General features: G+C 37.1%; 1 protein-coding gene across 2 annotated transcripts in view; it reads right to left on the bottom strand.

Annotated features, from left to right (window-relative positions):
* Window positions 1–876: 876 nt before the first annotated feature.
* Ube4a (ubiquitination factor E4A) overlaps window positions 877–14558 on the bottom strand; it is a 34044-nt gene continuing 20362 nt past the window's right edge. For both annotated transcript variants that reach the window (XM_078047079.1, XM_078047080.1), the window contains 8 exons: window positions 14349–14536; window positions 12225–12325; window positions 12014–12127; window positions 10333–10507; window positions 8990–9170; window positions 8155–8302; window positions 5567–5724; window positions 877–3849 (listed from right to left, as the gene is read on the bottom strand). In XM_078047079.1, the coding sequence (XP_077903205.1) occupies window positions 3720–3849; window positions 5567–5724; window positions 8155–8302; window positions 8990–9170; window positions 10333–10507; window positions 12014–12127; window positions 12225–12325; window positions 14349–14536 (1195 nt within the window). In that variant the 3' untranslated portion in view covers window positions 877–3719. The remainder of the gene's footprint in view (window positions 3850–5566; window positions 5725–8154; window positions 8303–8989; window positions 9171–10332; window positions 10508–12013; window positions 12128–12224; window positions 12326–14348; window positions 14537–14558) is intronic.

The following is a 14558-nucleotide window of genomic DNA, read 5'->3' as shown; positions in this document are numbered from 1 at the left end:
TGAGCAAAAGAAAAACTCATGAAATGGTTAAGAGATAAAGAAAAGGTTAACTTAGCTATATGAAAATCTTTGACGTTAACTAGCCTTTCAAAAACAGGCTAGAAGCCAGAGTGATTGGGTGAAGAAATATGGCTTTAAGGGAATACAAGTAAGAAAATCAAAGCGGGATGTGGAACTCAAGAAAACAGAACACCGAGGAGGGGAATTCACAAGAGCCCTGAGGCAGGAAAGGAGGTGGAGGAATTAGCCTGGGAACAGTGGGAACTTTCCTACCGATTGGGGTGAAGGGAGAAGAGCTTCAAAGTGGAGACTCTGAAGTCTTCTGTTCTCAGGGAAATAGAAAGCAATGTCATCTGGTAACCGGTAGGGTGAGAGAATTTGAAGAAAGAGGTTTAAGTTAAGGACACACAGAAGGTTTGTCAGGAAATGTTCAAGACCACAAGTTTGTGGTTACACCACTCTAAAAACATTGGGTTGGTTTTGATCCAACAGTGGTCTCTTTCTTGGATACTGGGCTGAGGGGAACGGCTGGATTAATCTAGGCTGAGGTCTTGTATGGATGGGTTATAGAACAAAAAGGGGTCATTAAAGGAGAACATGGTGGAAAGTGATTAAAATGAAAGACCTGAGGTTTAGGCCAGCTAAAGAAAATGGAGCCAAACAGGGGCTAATTGGGAAAAAAACCTTTTGAGACTCATCTTCTGAGATAACTCCAGGGTCCCCCCAGAGGCCTAATGAATTGGATTAGGTCAGCTAGGTCACAAATTATTTGATAATACCTACCGAAAAACAGTGTAAGTTAGAGTCCTCTAGATTTTTGAGGTATTTCTGAAACTGCCACTAGCTTTTAATACTATAATAAAATGACAACAAAAGTTGTAAGTCAGGTGTTCATTTATTAAATACAAGTTTGAACAAACACCCCCAGGCAAGTATGACAAGAAGTAACCTTCCTGGAATGTTTCAAAATAGTTATGTTGATCAAGTTTTACTTTAGTCAACCATTTTGATGTTTTGCTCTTCATTTTGTTTCTAGGTTCCTTTCCTGTTTTGCTGTTAGAGCATGTACATTATTTCCTTGCATGACAACAGTGCAGCATCAGCCTCTGGCTTGTAAAGGCACCCAGTAGACTTATACCCCGTATAATGGCTGCTTAGAAACCAGCATCAAATAAAGTCATGAAGTTTTTGTAGAGTGTGATCCCAAACAGCAACAGGTGCCTTCACCTGCACCATTAAAATACCTCTAATTTCCTTCAGCTTTCACATATTAAAAACTATACTAAAAAAAAAACCTGCTTGATAAAGCCTATTTAAATAATTTTCCATAGAATTAGCCTCTTGGTAAGTTATGAGCAATACCAGAGCTGATTAGAGTCTTCATTTTCCTATCATACTCCAGCAAAGCCAACATAAAACTATGTATGTCACATATCTACTCTTAAAGATTTAGAGCTGCTGCTGAGTTCCGGACAAAGCACCTCCTTACATATCCAAATGCATATATGCACCATGTTGTACCAAGATGATAACTTATTTAATGTCTCAATTTTTTTGACACCCTAAGTTACTTCACAGAAAGAAAGAAGGCACAGAGGACACTTGGTTTCCTTACCAACAGTGTCCTTAAGCTACACACTTTGCTTTTGTGATAAGTTTAAAGATATTCAGCAGCATTAATGGTGCCACAGCCATTCATAAAGAGGCTCAGGAAAAGAGTTTTATATATTACAAAAAAAAAAAAAAAAAAAAAAGCTTGCCAGAAAAGGCGTACAATCTGAAGGCAAAGTACAAAACAGATACTGGAGGCAGCATAGAGGTTGTTGGCTAGAAAGCTTCTGCAAACAGCTGCCTTCTAAGGTTTTGTGCCCATTTTCCTCTTTATTCTACAAAACTGTTTTTTCCTTCTTCTTAAAATGAAAACATCCTATTAGATTGGATTTGGAAGATAATGCAAGTACATATACATAGAAGTTTATTTTATACACAGGTCACTCTCAGAGAAAAAAAATAAGGAAAATAAATATGAAATGAAACTGACTTTATAAGTCCTATCAACCCACACCTTAAAAGGCCTGGGGAACACAATGAATTAATCTTACATTCTGGCATTTTGCAGGTGTTCCAGATTTCCTTTTCATTTATAAGTGCAGCAACAGACATCTATTTTCTATCATGGGTTAGGCCCAATCTGATTTGAGTTTTTCAGTTGATTATCAAAAACACATCAAGGACTCCTTATAGCAACTTGTGCTAGAATATTGTAAAACTACTATCATATTTGAAAGAAGCCGTAATTAACAATGATGTCCTCTAAAGAAAGCAATGATCCCTATTTCTAAATTGTATCACTTTTCCCTTATATATCTCTGGGCTTAGATGAATACTAATATAAAGACAATCCATAGGGGAATGTCCCTCACTCGCATGTTAAGCTACACAATTAAGTAGGGAACTCAGGCCCAACTTGTAAAAGTGGGGTACTTCCACTTACTAACTACTTGGGGCTAAGTGGATACTAAATGGCTTGTGGACAAGGTTTTGCTCAAATTCCTACTTTATTAATTGATGACCCAAGGCTATGTTAGAAGCAGCTCTTAGAGGCCAGGCCACAAGCCCAAACAAACATTAAATATATACATTTTATAGTCTCAGAATTTCACCTGTCTAGAATGAGTATCTGAGTAAACATGGCCACACACTGCATATATCTTACTGTGGAAGAGACAACAGAAAGTGGCACTCAATTTATATTATACCAATATAAAAAAGTACATGGTATGTATGTATGTATGAGATATACTGTTGATATTAGTGTCTTATATGATGTTTTTCATGTTTACAATATTTGTTGCCTAACTTCTATTCAGGTCTAGTCTTTGTAACAATAGATTCTTATAAGAGAAAAAAGGTCTGACAGTTTATTAATCCCTTCACCCCATAATTTTTTGACTTAAGTGTCTAAAATGCAAGTTTGCCCAATCACTAATCCTCATAAAAAGGCTGCAGGGCTGAAGTTTTGGTGGTGACAACCCCATGAGAGAGTGTGTGTTTGTGATAATATCTTGAGTTACAAGATAACACAAAATTAAGAGCTATCAACAGAAGTTGCAGAAGATTCCTTTAAAAAAAAAAATCTATCATCTTATTCAAAAGTCAACACGAACATCAAGGTATCTGCTTTTATGTGAAACGTTGTTTTGTAACATCATAGAGCTATAACAAGTATAAGGGCTTAAGTCCAGATCATGAGGACTAGTAAATTTGCAGGATAATGCAGGATTTTCTGGTTATATCAACTGACAATGAAATACGTGACACTGTAGACTTAAAAAGTACTGCTCACTAAAAATGTCTGGACAGTACTTGGGGAGAAAAATAGTAAAGTGGAGGGAAGTTTTAGCAGTTGAACTAATAAGGTAGGAAAATAGGAATAGAGGAAAAAAGGCTGAAAATTAGTGATTTATAATCACTGGTTGATTATAAGAAGTATAATTTCCTGCAAGCCAGGGGAGCATTGACAAATTCTCAGAAATCTTAATTATCATAATTTGAGCAAAAGCAGTTCTCAAATTTAATAAAGAAGATGAAAAAAAAAAAAGAAAAAAGAAAAGGAGGAAAGAAAGAAAGAAAAAGGAAAGGAACAGAACTAGAAAAAAAGAAACCAATTGTTTATCTACACTCTGGGGTTGGTTTTTGGTTTGCTTAGTTCACAGTATTTATTCAAGTTGCTCCTTTTGCTGTTGTTTCCTCTCTGCAAGCCACCGTTGGATTTTTTCTTTTAGTTCAGTGTTTGGCCGGATCTGGTCCATGGTGAGGGGACTTCGGTTAAAAGGATCTGTTTGGTCACTGGGACAGAGAGAGAGAGAAAGGGGGTTATTTTTATGAGTTCTAGCATCCTAAGCCAAAAATAAAGCATCTTACTTGGACTTTGACTGAAGCTAACCATTCATTGCAACTATGAGTCAAATATTGACCTGGGGATTAGAAAGAGTGAGATGAAAAAAAGAATGATTCAGAAGTTGTCTCTTTTCTTGTTAACAAATTATCTCAACACTGCTTGTTCAGATGACTTTTGATTCCAGTGGCTTAAAAAATGCTATTTTTTTTGCATCTGTCACCAGACTTTAGCTTCTCTAAGACAGAGACCCTATACATTCATGTCAATGTAAAACACTATTTGTAGTTTTTTTTTTTTCCTTTTTGGAGATGGGGTCTCATTGTTGCCTAGGTTGGCCTCAAATGATCCTCTTGCCTTAACTTCCCTAACAGCTGGGTCCACAGATGCATACTACCATGCCCAGCTAACTATTTGTAGTTTTAGTGACAGATGCAAAAAATAAAAAACAAAAGATTCATGACATACATTAAGGGCTAATATATCTTCTGTTTATATTCTGAGATAACTACACAATAAAAATTTTCATTGACACTTTAGAAAAGACATACCACCTTATATAGCATCATGCATACAGGGAAAGCTTAATACCTAATACCATGAAGTATAAAATTCATTTTAACATTTTTTTTCTTTTAGTGGTATTGGGGATTGAACTTAGTAATATTCTGTCTCTGAGATATATCCCCAGTCCTTTTTTCTTAAATCTTATTTTTGAGACAGGGTCTTGCTAAGTTGCTGAGGCTGGCCTTGAAACTTGTGATCTTTTGTCTCAACTTCTTTTTTAGTCAGACACAATATCTTCATTTATTTATTTTTGTGTGGTGCTGAGGATCGAATCCAGAGCCTCACATGTGCTAGGCGAGTGCTCTACCGCTGAGCCACAACCCCAGCACTCAACTTCTTAAGTAGCTGGAATTAAGAGTTTTGTGCCACCGTACCCAGTTATTTTTTTGATATTTAAAAACTGCCTTAAATCTCGGTCAACTTATATAACTGTAAAACATGAATAGTCTTTCAATATCCATTTCTATTTAATGCTATACTTAAAAAAGTTAAGGGGTTGACAGGACAATGGAGTATACATGTAGTTCCAGCTACTCAGGAGGCTAAGGCAGGGCAGAACTTCTGCTTGAGGCCAGTTTGGGTGAAATGGTGAGACCCTGTCTCAAAAAGAAAAAGAAAAAAAAAAAAAAAAAGGAGGTGTTTGGTAGCAAATAAGCTACCATTTATCTTTATTCTTGTCTTTTCTATAGATATTAGGAGGCAACTATCCAAATATTGCTACCATTTATCTTTATTCCTGTCTTTTCTATAGATATTAGGAGGCAACTATCCAAATAACAAGTGAACTGGGGAAAATTCATAGCTACCCCATGGGTGGGGTCCAAAGAGAGAAACAGAGTTAACTCACATAGTATAAAATCTGAATTAAAGCAAAAAATAAAACCTTTGTCTTTTATATTTAAATTTTTTTTTTAAGTTGTAGCTGAACACAATACCTTTATTTTATTTGTTTATTTTTATGTGGTACTGGAGATCTAACCCAATGCCTCATGCATTCTAGGCAAGTGCTCTACCATTGAACCACAACCCCAGCCCTGTCTTTTTTACTTTTTATAATTTAAATAAGCTCTGCATCTGGGGTTGCTTTTGGGAGTGACCTACCTGAGCAAATGTCTGGCAATGGTGGACCTATCCACAGTGACTCTGGAAGACGGCAGCACCACAGGGTCAGACATCAGTGTGCTCATGATAGGATCCAGGAACTCATCACAGGCATCTGCATAGGTCTCCTCTTCTTGTTGTTGGAGGTCTGCAAGAGACTGAGAACACAATACCTGTTAGTTAAAGTATGTTCACAGTACAGCTGAATTCATAATGCTAAAAGGCTATAACTTAATCTTGGTCATTAATAAATCTTGACAGCAATGACAAACCTTAACTTTATTATTTTTAATTATTATTATTTTTGGTACTGAAGATTGAGCCCAAGAGCGCTTTACTACTGAGTCATTTCCCTAGCCCTTTTTATTTTTAATTTTGAGATAGGGTCTGGCTAAGTTGCCCATGCTGGCCTCAAAACTTGTAATCTTCCTGCCGTGGTCTCCAGAGTTACTGGGATTATAGATGTGCCACCATGCCCAGTTCTTAGTTTTTAGTTCTTAGTTTTAAGGTATATACCATTATGCCTGGGCTCTTACCTTGACTGTTATTTTTTTAAACCAGCCAAAATAGATATTTCAGAAGCAAATTTAATATTGCACCCCAACTCCGAACTTGCAAGTTGGGTCACCTGCTGGCAGTCATGACTAGAAACAGGTATAAGTATTAGCAGGAAAAGAACTACACCATATACAACATCTTTCTGGCAACAGTTCTATTATAAATGCTATAATCAAAAGGGGATGGGAAGGAGGGTTACTTTTTGAGTTAGTCACGCAGCCTGTGTGTGAAAAACAATTTATGGATTTTGATATAAACAGAAACAGGAATTTAAAAATAGCTTAAACATTTGATCCCTATACCTAAATCCTTAGAGATTCATCTGGCTAAGCTCTAGGCCAAGAATGAAATCTAACTCCATTAAAAAGAAACTCACATCAGTAAGAATATTGATTCTCTTTTCTTTTTCCCTCCCTCCCTTTCTTTTGAGTACTGGGGATTGAATCCAAAGGTGATCTACCACTAAGCTACATTCTCAGCACTGTTTGAGACAAGGTCTTGCTAAGATGCCTAGACTTGACATCTTTCTGCCTCAGTCTTTGAAGTTACTCAGATTACAAGCATGCGCCATCATACCCAACTCAATAAGAAAGTTTTTTCTATTAGACTTCTACACTATTTTTCCTTCTTAACCATTTCTGAAGGAGCTGTCATATTCCAACCAAAGGGACTAAGTGAATACAATGCAGTAGTTTAATCTTTAAAATGTATGCCTATTTCAGTGTAAGTTACCTACCAACTATATATGTAGAGAACAGAGAAAGATAAAAATCAGTTACTGAAAACTATGCATCTTGAATTTCATCCTAAAATGTTCTTCTGCATTAACATTCTAAATTTTCAAGTCTACTAGTAACTCTGGGAAGTTTTCATAAAAAGCTTCCAAAAATGTATATTCTTTTCTTTTAGAAGTTGTTTCTTTAATTTCTGTTCTTGTTCTTAGGTGAAAAAAGAGTAATTTTTTTTGGGATATATGTCATGTATATGTATATATGTTATATACACACGTTATAAATGTGTGTATACACACACACACACATACACACACACACATAAAAATATATAAATATATGTTACAGCCAGGCATGGTGGTGCATGCCTATCATCCCAGCAACTTGGGATGCTGAGGCAGGAGGATCTCTAGTTCAAAGCCAGCCTTAGCAACGTCGAAGCGCTAAGCAACTCAACTTTTCTCTAAATGAAATACAAAACAGGGCTGGGATTTGTCTCAGCGGTCAAGTGCCCCCGAGTTTAATCCCAGTACCAAAAAAAAAAAAAGTATTATATACTATATATTGTTATATATATATATACACACACACACACACTATATATATATTGTTATATAAAAAATATATACAACAAATGTATATATATTTGGTATTGGGGTTTGAACCCAGGATGGCTTAACCACTAAGCCATATCTCTAACTCATTTTTATTATTTTTTGGGGGACAGGGCCTCACTAAGTTGCTGAGGCTGGCTTTGAATGTGTGATCCTCCTGCCTCAGCCTACTGAATATATACTGGGCAAAATAAGAAGATGGAAGCTCCGGTTACTGACTGACAAAGAAGAATCACCTATTTCTAGTTTCTCAAGGCAAACTTTTTTCTCCCTGAAATAGGGCAAAATTAAGCATAGTTGAGTTGGCAATGTGATTTTTGCAATCAACATTTTGTTACAGTGCTGAGAACTGAACCTAGGGCTCATACATGCTAGGTAAGTGCTCTATTACTGATGTACAACCCCAGTCCCTGTCAAAGTGATCTTTTTTGAGTGTATGTATGGTACTAGAGATTAAACTCAAGGCCTCAAATGATCTAGGAAAGTGCTCTACCATGAAGCCACATCTTCAGTCCTTTTTATTTTATTTTGAAGCAGGGTCTCACTAAATTCCAAGGCTGGCCTGGAACTTGTGATCTTTATGCCTCAGCTTTGTATGTAGCTGGTTTTATAGGTGGTTAGCCCCATGCCAGTGACAATGTGATTTTTATTGAGCATATGAGGAAACAAATTCTCCTCTCCTCACCTTGATTTTCTCTGCCAGATTACTAAAAGCCACAATCATATTCCCAGGCTTATTTATTTTCTTTAGGACTCGAACTGTCTGTGCAAAGAGAGTTGGGGAATAGGAACGTCCATCCTTGGGCACAGTGGCACAGAAATTCTCCTCATCCCTGGAAAGTCAGCATTAGAAACAAACTGAGCATCAGAGGGTAGGCTAATGGGAAGATAATAGATGGGCATGGAACAATCATTCTCATCACTTATCTTATAATGTACATTTTTCTTTTCTTTTCTTTTCTTTTTTTTTGTGGTCCTGGGGATTGAATCCAGGGCCTCATGCTTTCAAGGCAAGCACTCTACCACAGAGCCACATCCCCACCCCTATAATGTACTTTTTAAAAAAAATATTTTTTAGTTGTAGATGGACACAATATCTTTATTTATTTATTTATTTTTATGTGGTGCTGAGGATCGAACTCAGAGCCTCACACTTACTAGGCAAGAGCTCTATCACCGAGCCACAACCCCAGCCTCCGTATAATATACTTTTAATGTAGAAAGACTTCTAATTTTCTAGATAGGATATCTATCAGGTATTCCATGGTCATAAAGGAATACTATTTCCCAAACAACTGTACAATTAGCAAAGTTTATCTTAGTACAGATCAAGGCAGAATGTTGAAAATCCTCAACAATATCTCATGAATCATATAAAATCTCAGTTAATAATATAAAGATTCCTTCATCAACCAACTAGAAGTAATCATTCCTTTTCCATTTCCATGCAATAGCAACCAGTCCTTCTACTATCAAAACATCAGCATCCCTTCTGCTTGCCCAATTGCAATCTCAGGTACCCAAGATTTAAGTAGATAGTGCAGATATCTGATACAAGCTGCTGGGGTTTGAAGTCAAATTCGCTGAAGTCCTTGACTTTTAAGGCACCCATCTTGGGCCCAACCAGGTGCTGCAGGAAGTAGTTCAGCATAGAGATGATGCGCTCGGCCAGAAAAGGATGCACGAAAAGTGATTTGATTTCTGGAAAAAAAAGTCAAGAGTTTCTGAAAACTCATTCCATTTAATAATCTTTTACTTATGTCTTGTTTACTCTTTAGAGACCTGTGAGGGCTACTATTTTATAAATTACATAAGTGATGTTTTCACTACACAAAGTAGTAGGTAAGCCAAAATCAAAAACAAAAAAGAAAACAAAACTACCACAGAGAGATACTGTTATCATTTTGCTAGATATCCTAGTTTATTTGTCCATATTTATACACATAACATACATCTTTAAGAGAAAAATGATTATACTGTATATTGTATATATAGGATCAAACCCAGTGCCTCACACAAGCTAGGCAAGTGCTCTGCCACTGAGCTATAGCCCCAGCCCTCTGTAACCTTTTTCAATAACTATTACAGAGATAGCTTACCATTTTAGTAAAGAGAGGTTCCTGTAAATAGGGTACCAACTGCCCACATGTACTTTTACAATTGATTTATCTATTTTTAGTTATAGATGGACACAATCACTTTTGTTTATTTTTAATGTGGTGGTGAGGATCATACCTAATGCATCATGCATGCTAGGAAAGTGCTCTACCACTGAACAACCATTGCCACTTTTACAATTTAAATCAATTAAAATGAAATTAAAAGTTCAACTCCTCAGTCACATTAGCCAAATTTCAAGTGTTCAACAGTCATGTGTGGCTGCTATGTGTAGACCTGGGAAGCCCAGAATTATAGATCATTTCCACCATCACAGAAAGTTTTATAGAATAACATTGATTTACACCATTTTCAAAGACTTCATAGTTTTTCAGTTTGTGATTGCACCATGAGATATTATTTATTTTGCAGTGCTGGGGATGGACCAGGGGCTTTATACATGCTAGGCAAGCCCTCTATTGCTGAACTACATCCCCAGCCCTTTTCGTTGTTTATTGTGAGGCAGGATCTTGCTCAACTGAGTTGGCCTTAAACTTGTGATTCTTGTGCCCAAGACTCCTGAATAGACAGGATTAGAGGCTACTTTGCCCAGCTGGCATTGATCTTTTTTTTGAAGCTTTCCTAGTGATCTGTTTCCCTCTCAAATATAGAGGATACTATCCCAGAGTGCACATTCTTAGTTTCAAGTGGGCTGATCCCCCAAGTGAAGCAGATCTTGATGACTCCATTTTTTCTGTGTCCTTACCTGATGTTAGGAAGGCAAGTGTACCAATTGTTTCATTGGACATGATGTTATGAAAACGTGCCAACTGCCCAAACATCTGCAGGCCAGCCTCTTTCTCTCGGCGGGCTTCTGGGGTCAGACTATCCCATTCACCTCGGTCCTTCTCAATCTGCTGGATCTTTATCTTGCTCAAATACTAAAGAAACCAGAGGTGGGATATATTAGAGAAGAAAAGTGCAATTTAAGGAACATGACATTTAAGAGGTCTTGTTTAAAATCCACTCTTAGCTGGGAAAACCAGAGATCATATAAGAGATATGAGTCTTTATTTGTCAGCAAAGCCTGAAGCATAAAAGAACTTTTGATAGCTGGGTGTGGTAATCCTAGTGTCTGTAATCCCAGTGACTCGGGAGCTTGAGGCAGGAGGATTGCAAATTCAAGGCCAGCCTCAGCAACTAAACAAGATCTTAAGCAACTTAATTTACTGAGACCCTGTCTCAAAAAATAAAAAAGGGATGGGGATGTGGCTCAGTGGTAAAACATCTCTGGATTTAATCCCCAGTACCCAAAAACTAAAAGGAAGAAAAATGGCATAATACAAGAAACCCAGGCCCAAACACTAGGCTACAAGGAAGAAACAATGAATCCTTCCTGAAAGATAAAAAATGTAAAACAAAAACCCCACAAATCAAAACCCATTTACCAAAAATGAAAGCTCTATCAAATATGCAAGATGTCTGGAAGGAGAACCATAATTATTTAAAACTCTACCTCTCATCATCCTTACTGATATAGCAAACAAGTCAAGTTATATAGTCTCATTGAAAAATGCCATCAGCTTCATTCTTTGGCTCTACTGTTCTTCCTTTTCAGGGTCTGTTTATAACAGAACCTATTCTCATTTTCTCAGAAAATCTATTTTAAGAGTGTAAGTTTATGAAAAGAGCAGGAACTTTTCTCATAAACCAAACCAATAAGAGGAGCTCATGACTGTCCAATAGGCTACCCTCAGGATTTACCTATCTCATCTTCCTTTAGGTCACTATTGTAGTTTATAGGGAAGGGAAGTTTTTCTGTCTGGGTACCCAGGTTTTTAGTGGAGTAATGAACAGTTTCATATGGATGGTTGAGGAAAAGATGCACTGCAGGAGCTAAGAGACACTCAGCTGTAGCTTACATTTCAAGAAACATGTTTCATAATATAGCCAAGGATTTAGGAGGCAAAACAAACAAACAAAAAAACCCCAAAACACAAACACAAACCAGATACGTTTTAAGTAGTGATAAAAAAATCTGGATCTTTTAGAACAGAGGAATAAAAATCATTGCTCTAGTGAACCACTGTTACTGATATCTTTGGATGGAAAAATAGTTGAAACTTACTGACCAAAAACAAGACCTTCTGATTATTTTTTTGGGTGATGCTGGCCTGATGACTTTTGCCAGTGTACCTTGGTTTGGTTTCATCAAACTATGTTTTTAACTCTGCCAAAGTACCCATCCTATGAGGCTTCAGTGACCCTTGATCTTTTCTGTGATGGAACAATAACCTAGAAAGCTCCATAATGGTAAACTCATAAATTTTTGTGTTCAAGACTGGATACTCATGGCACAGGATTGTTCTACAATGATTAAAAAGATCAAAAATATGTACTGACAATAATTTGGTGATATAGTAGCAGTTAAATGTTTGTTTTTTCACCTGAATAGCTTCATCCAAAAGGAAGATGGCATCATTCATTAGCAGGTTAAGAAAGCGGAGGAAAAGTGGAGGGTTCATAGCTTCTAAATTCTTAGAGGCATAGTCAGCCAAATCCTGTAAGTTCCAGCCCAAGAGAAAACTGTGTCAGTAATAATGAATCACATCATTGGGATTCATCTGACGCAATTGATTTCACCAAAAATTCTCTTACCTTAATGCTCTCCCGATACGTATCTGTTCCCCACATGTATCTTAGGATGGGATACATGGGACGGCGGTAATTAAACTTCTGTTCAAATTGATGGGGGTCTCCTAAAGTTAAGCAAGAGCAAGAAATCAGCAAGGGTGGTCTATTTGTGAGTGGCTAGGAGTATGCCTATGTGCAGTCACTTTCTTCTATCTTGAACGTGTCAAGGCTACTGACAAAATCTCCTCTAGGAGTTTCAAAAAAACTAGAGTTGGACCAAGTGTTTGCTCATTTGCTTACCAACAAAACAAAAACAACTGGGAAATAGATGTAAAAGATATTTTACTCAACAAGGGTAACAGATGCTTCCTCACCCCAATGTGGAGCATGCAAATGAGGCCTCTGTGCTGACTGTGGTGTTGCTGAAAAGTCATGCGTAGAGTGGGACACTACATAATTCCTGCATTCTTCATTGACAATACCCCAACTGTGCAGCCAATTTGTTCTTGATTATTCTGAAATATCAGGTCAGGAGCTAATTTGAGCCTATACTGCATTTGAAGAACCAAAGTCTGGGTCATATAATGAAGAGTGTAAGATTTGGAGTTCAAAGACCCAAATTTTCATTTTGTTTCTACTAAATGCAAGTCTCCACTCCTTTGGGGAAAAAATAGAAATTGTAATATATTGTAATATATGACAAATCTTTGGTTATATAGTTACATAATGAGATAACCACAATGATTTATTGTGCAGTTCTTTAAATACAATGAAGATTTACATGTACTATTTCACTGAATCATTGCTTTGACTCATTTTATATCTGGTTGTATTACTTAAGAGTTACATGACATGGACAAATAATGTAATCTTTTGATCCAGAGGTGAGCAAGTAACAAAGCTAGAAACCAAACAGGGAAAGGTTACTGAGCACAGTGACTCATGCCTGTTATCTCAGCAACTGGGGAGGCTGAGGCAGGAGGATCGCAAGTTCACTGCCAACCTCAGCAAATTGCCAAGACTTCCAGTAACTCAGTGAAACCATGTTTGAAAGTAAACAAAGGACTGGGGTATATCTCAGTGGCAAAGTGCCTCTGGATTCAATTTTCAATATCAAAACAAACAACAATAAAATCCCAAACAAACATAAGTATTGAAAGGTAGCCAGTAAAATGTTAATAGTTCCTTTAAATGTTAGTTATATGTATTATTGGATGGCAGGACATTTCCTTGAAACTGGTCTTACACAATTGCTTAACATATCTTGCCTACTAGTTGTAAGAGGGTACCGTCGAATCAAACAGAGAAGCTCAGGGAGAGAGAGAAGCGGAATGCTGCTTGCTGGTATTTTGTTTTGTTTTGTAAAGCAATTTATTTATGGTGCTCAGAATCAAACCCAGTGTCTCACACATGCTAGGCAAGTGCTCTACCACTGACTCCAACCCCAGCCCTGCTGGTATTCTTTTTTTTTTCTTTCTTTTTGGTACGGGGAACCCAGGGGCATTCAGCCACTGAAACACATCCCTAGCCTATTTTGTATTTTATTTAAAGACAGGGTCCTACTGAGTTGCTTAACATCTTGCCATTGCTGAGGATGGCTTTGAACTTATGATCTTACTGTCTCAGCCTCTGGAGCTACTGGGATTACAGGCGTTCGCCAGGGGGCTCTGTGGTATTCTTAATCCAACAATCAGATTTTTAGAAAATTAGATGGTATGGTTAAAATAAAGAATCTCTCAAACATTATAGTCTCATTACAGAATTTTACCATCTTGGGGCAGACACAAATAAGGAGTTAGGTTTTAATCAGATAGCCTAATTTGAATATAATTTGACTAGTAATATATGGTTGAAAAGAGTATATAGGATTTTTTTTGGGTGAGATGGACTTATCACTTATTAGTTACATGACATGGACAAATAATGTAATCTTTTAATCATTCATGTCTTCATGTGAAAAATGGGGATAATAAAGTCAAATGGTAACACATTAGTAATATAAAACAGCATTTAGCACCAAGCCTAGCACACAGAAGATATTTGGTAAATGATGGCTTTAAATTTATCTGATGTTCAATAAATGATCAAGCTATGGAACTCCACTGGTATCAACTCTGTAGTTCCCACCTGGCTGCATGATTGCTTTACCTGTAAACTCGATGTCCACAAAAACCTTGATTAGAGCTTCTGCAAGTTGGGGTGCATGTGGAAAGTTGCAGAACACACGCTTCCGGTGGAACACACTGGATACCAAGGGATTTGGGGTCTGATCCAGGTGGGGCATCACTGCTTCCAATACCTCAGCTAGTTTAGCCCTTAAGTGAGGATTCTTCATTCTGCAAAACAGGGCAGAAAGCA

The sequence above is a fragment of the Ictidomys tridecemlineatus genome, chromosome 4, assembly GCF_052094955.1.
Source record: "Ictidomys tridecemlineatus isolate mIctTri1 chromosome 4, mIctTri1.hap1, whole genome shotgun sequence".
In the NCBI taxonomy this organism is placed as follows: domain Eukaryota; kingdom Metazoa; phylum Chordata; class Mammalia; order Rodentia; family Sciuridae; genus Ictidomys; species Ictidomys tridecemlineatus.
This window is presented reverse-complemented; position numbering and strand designations above follow the sequence as displayed.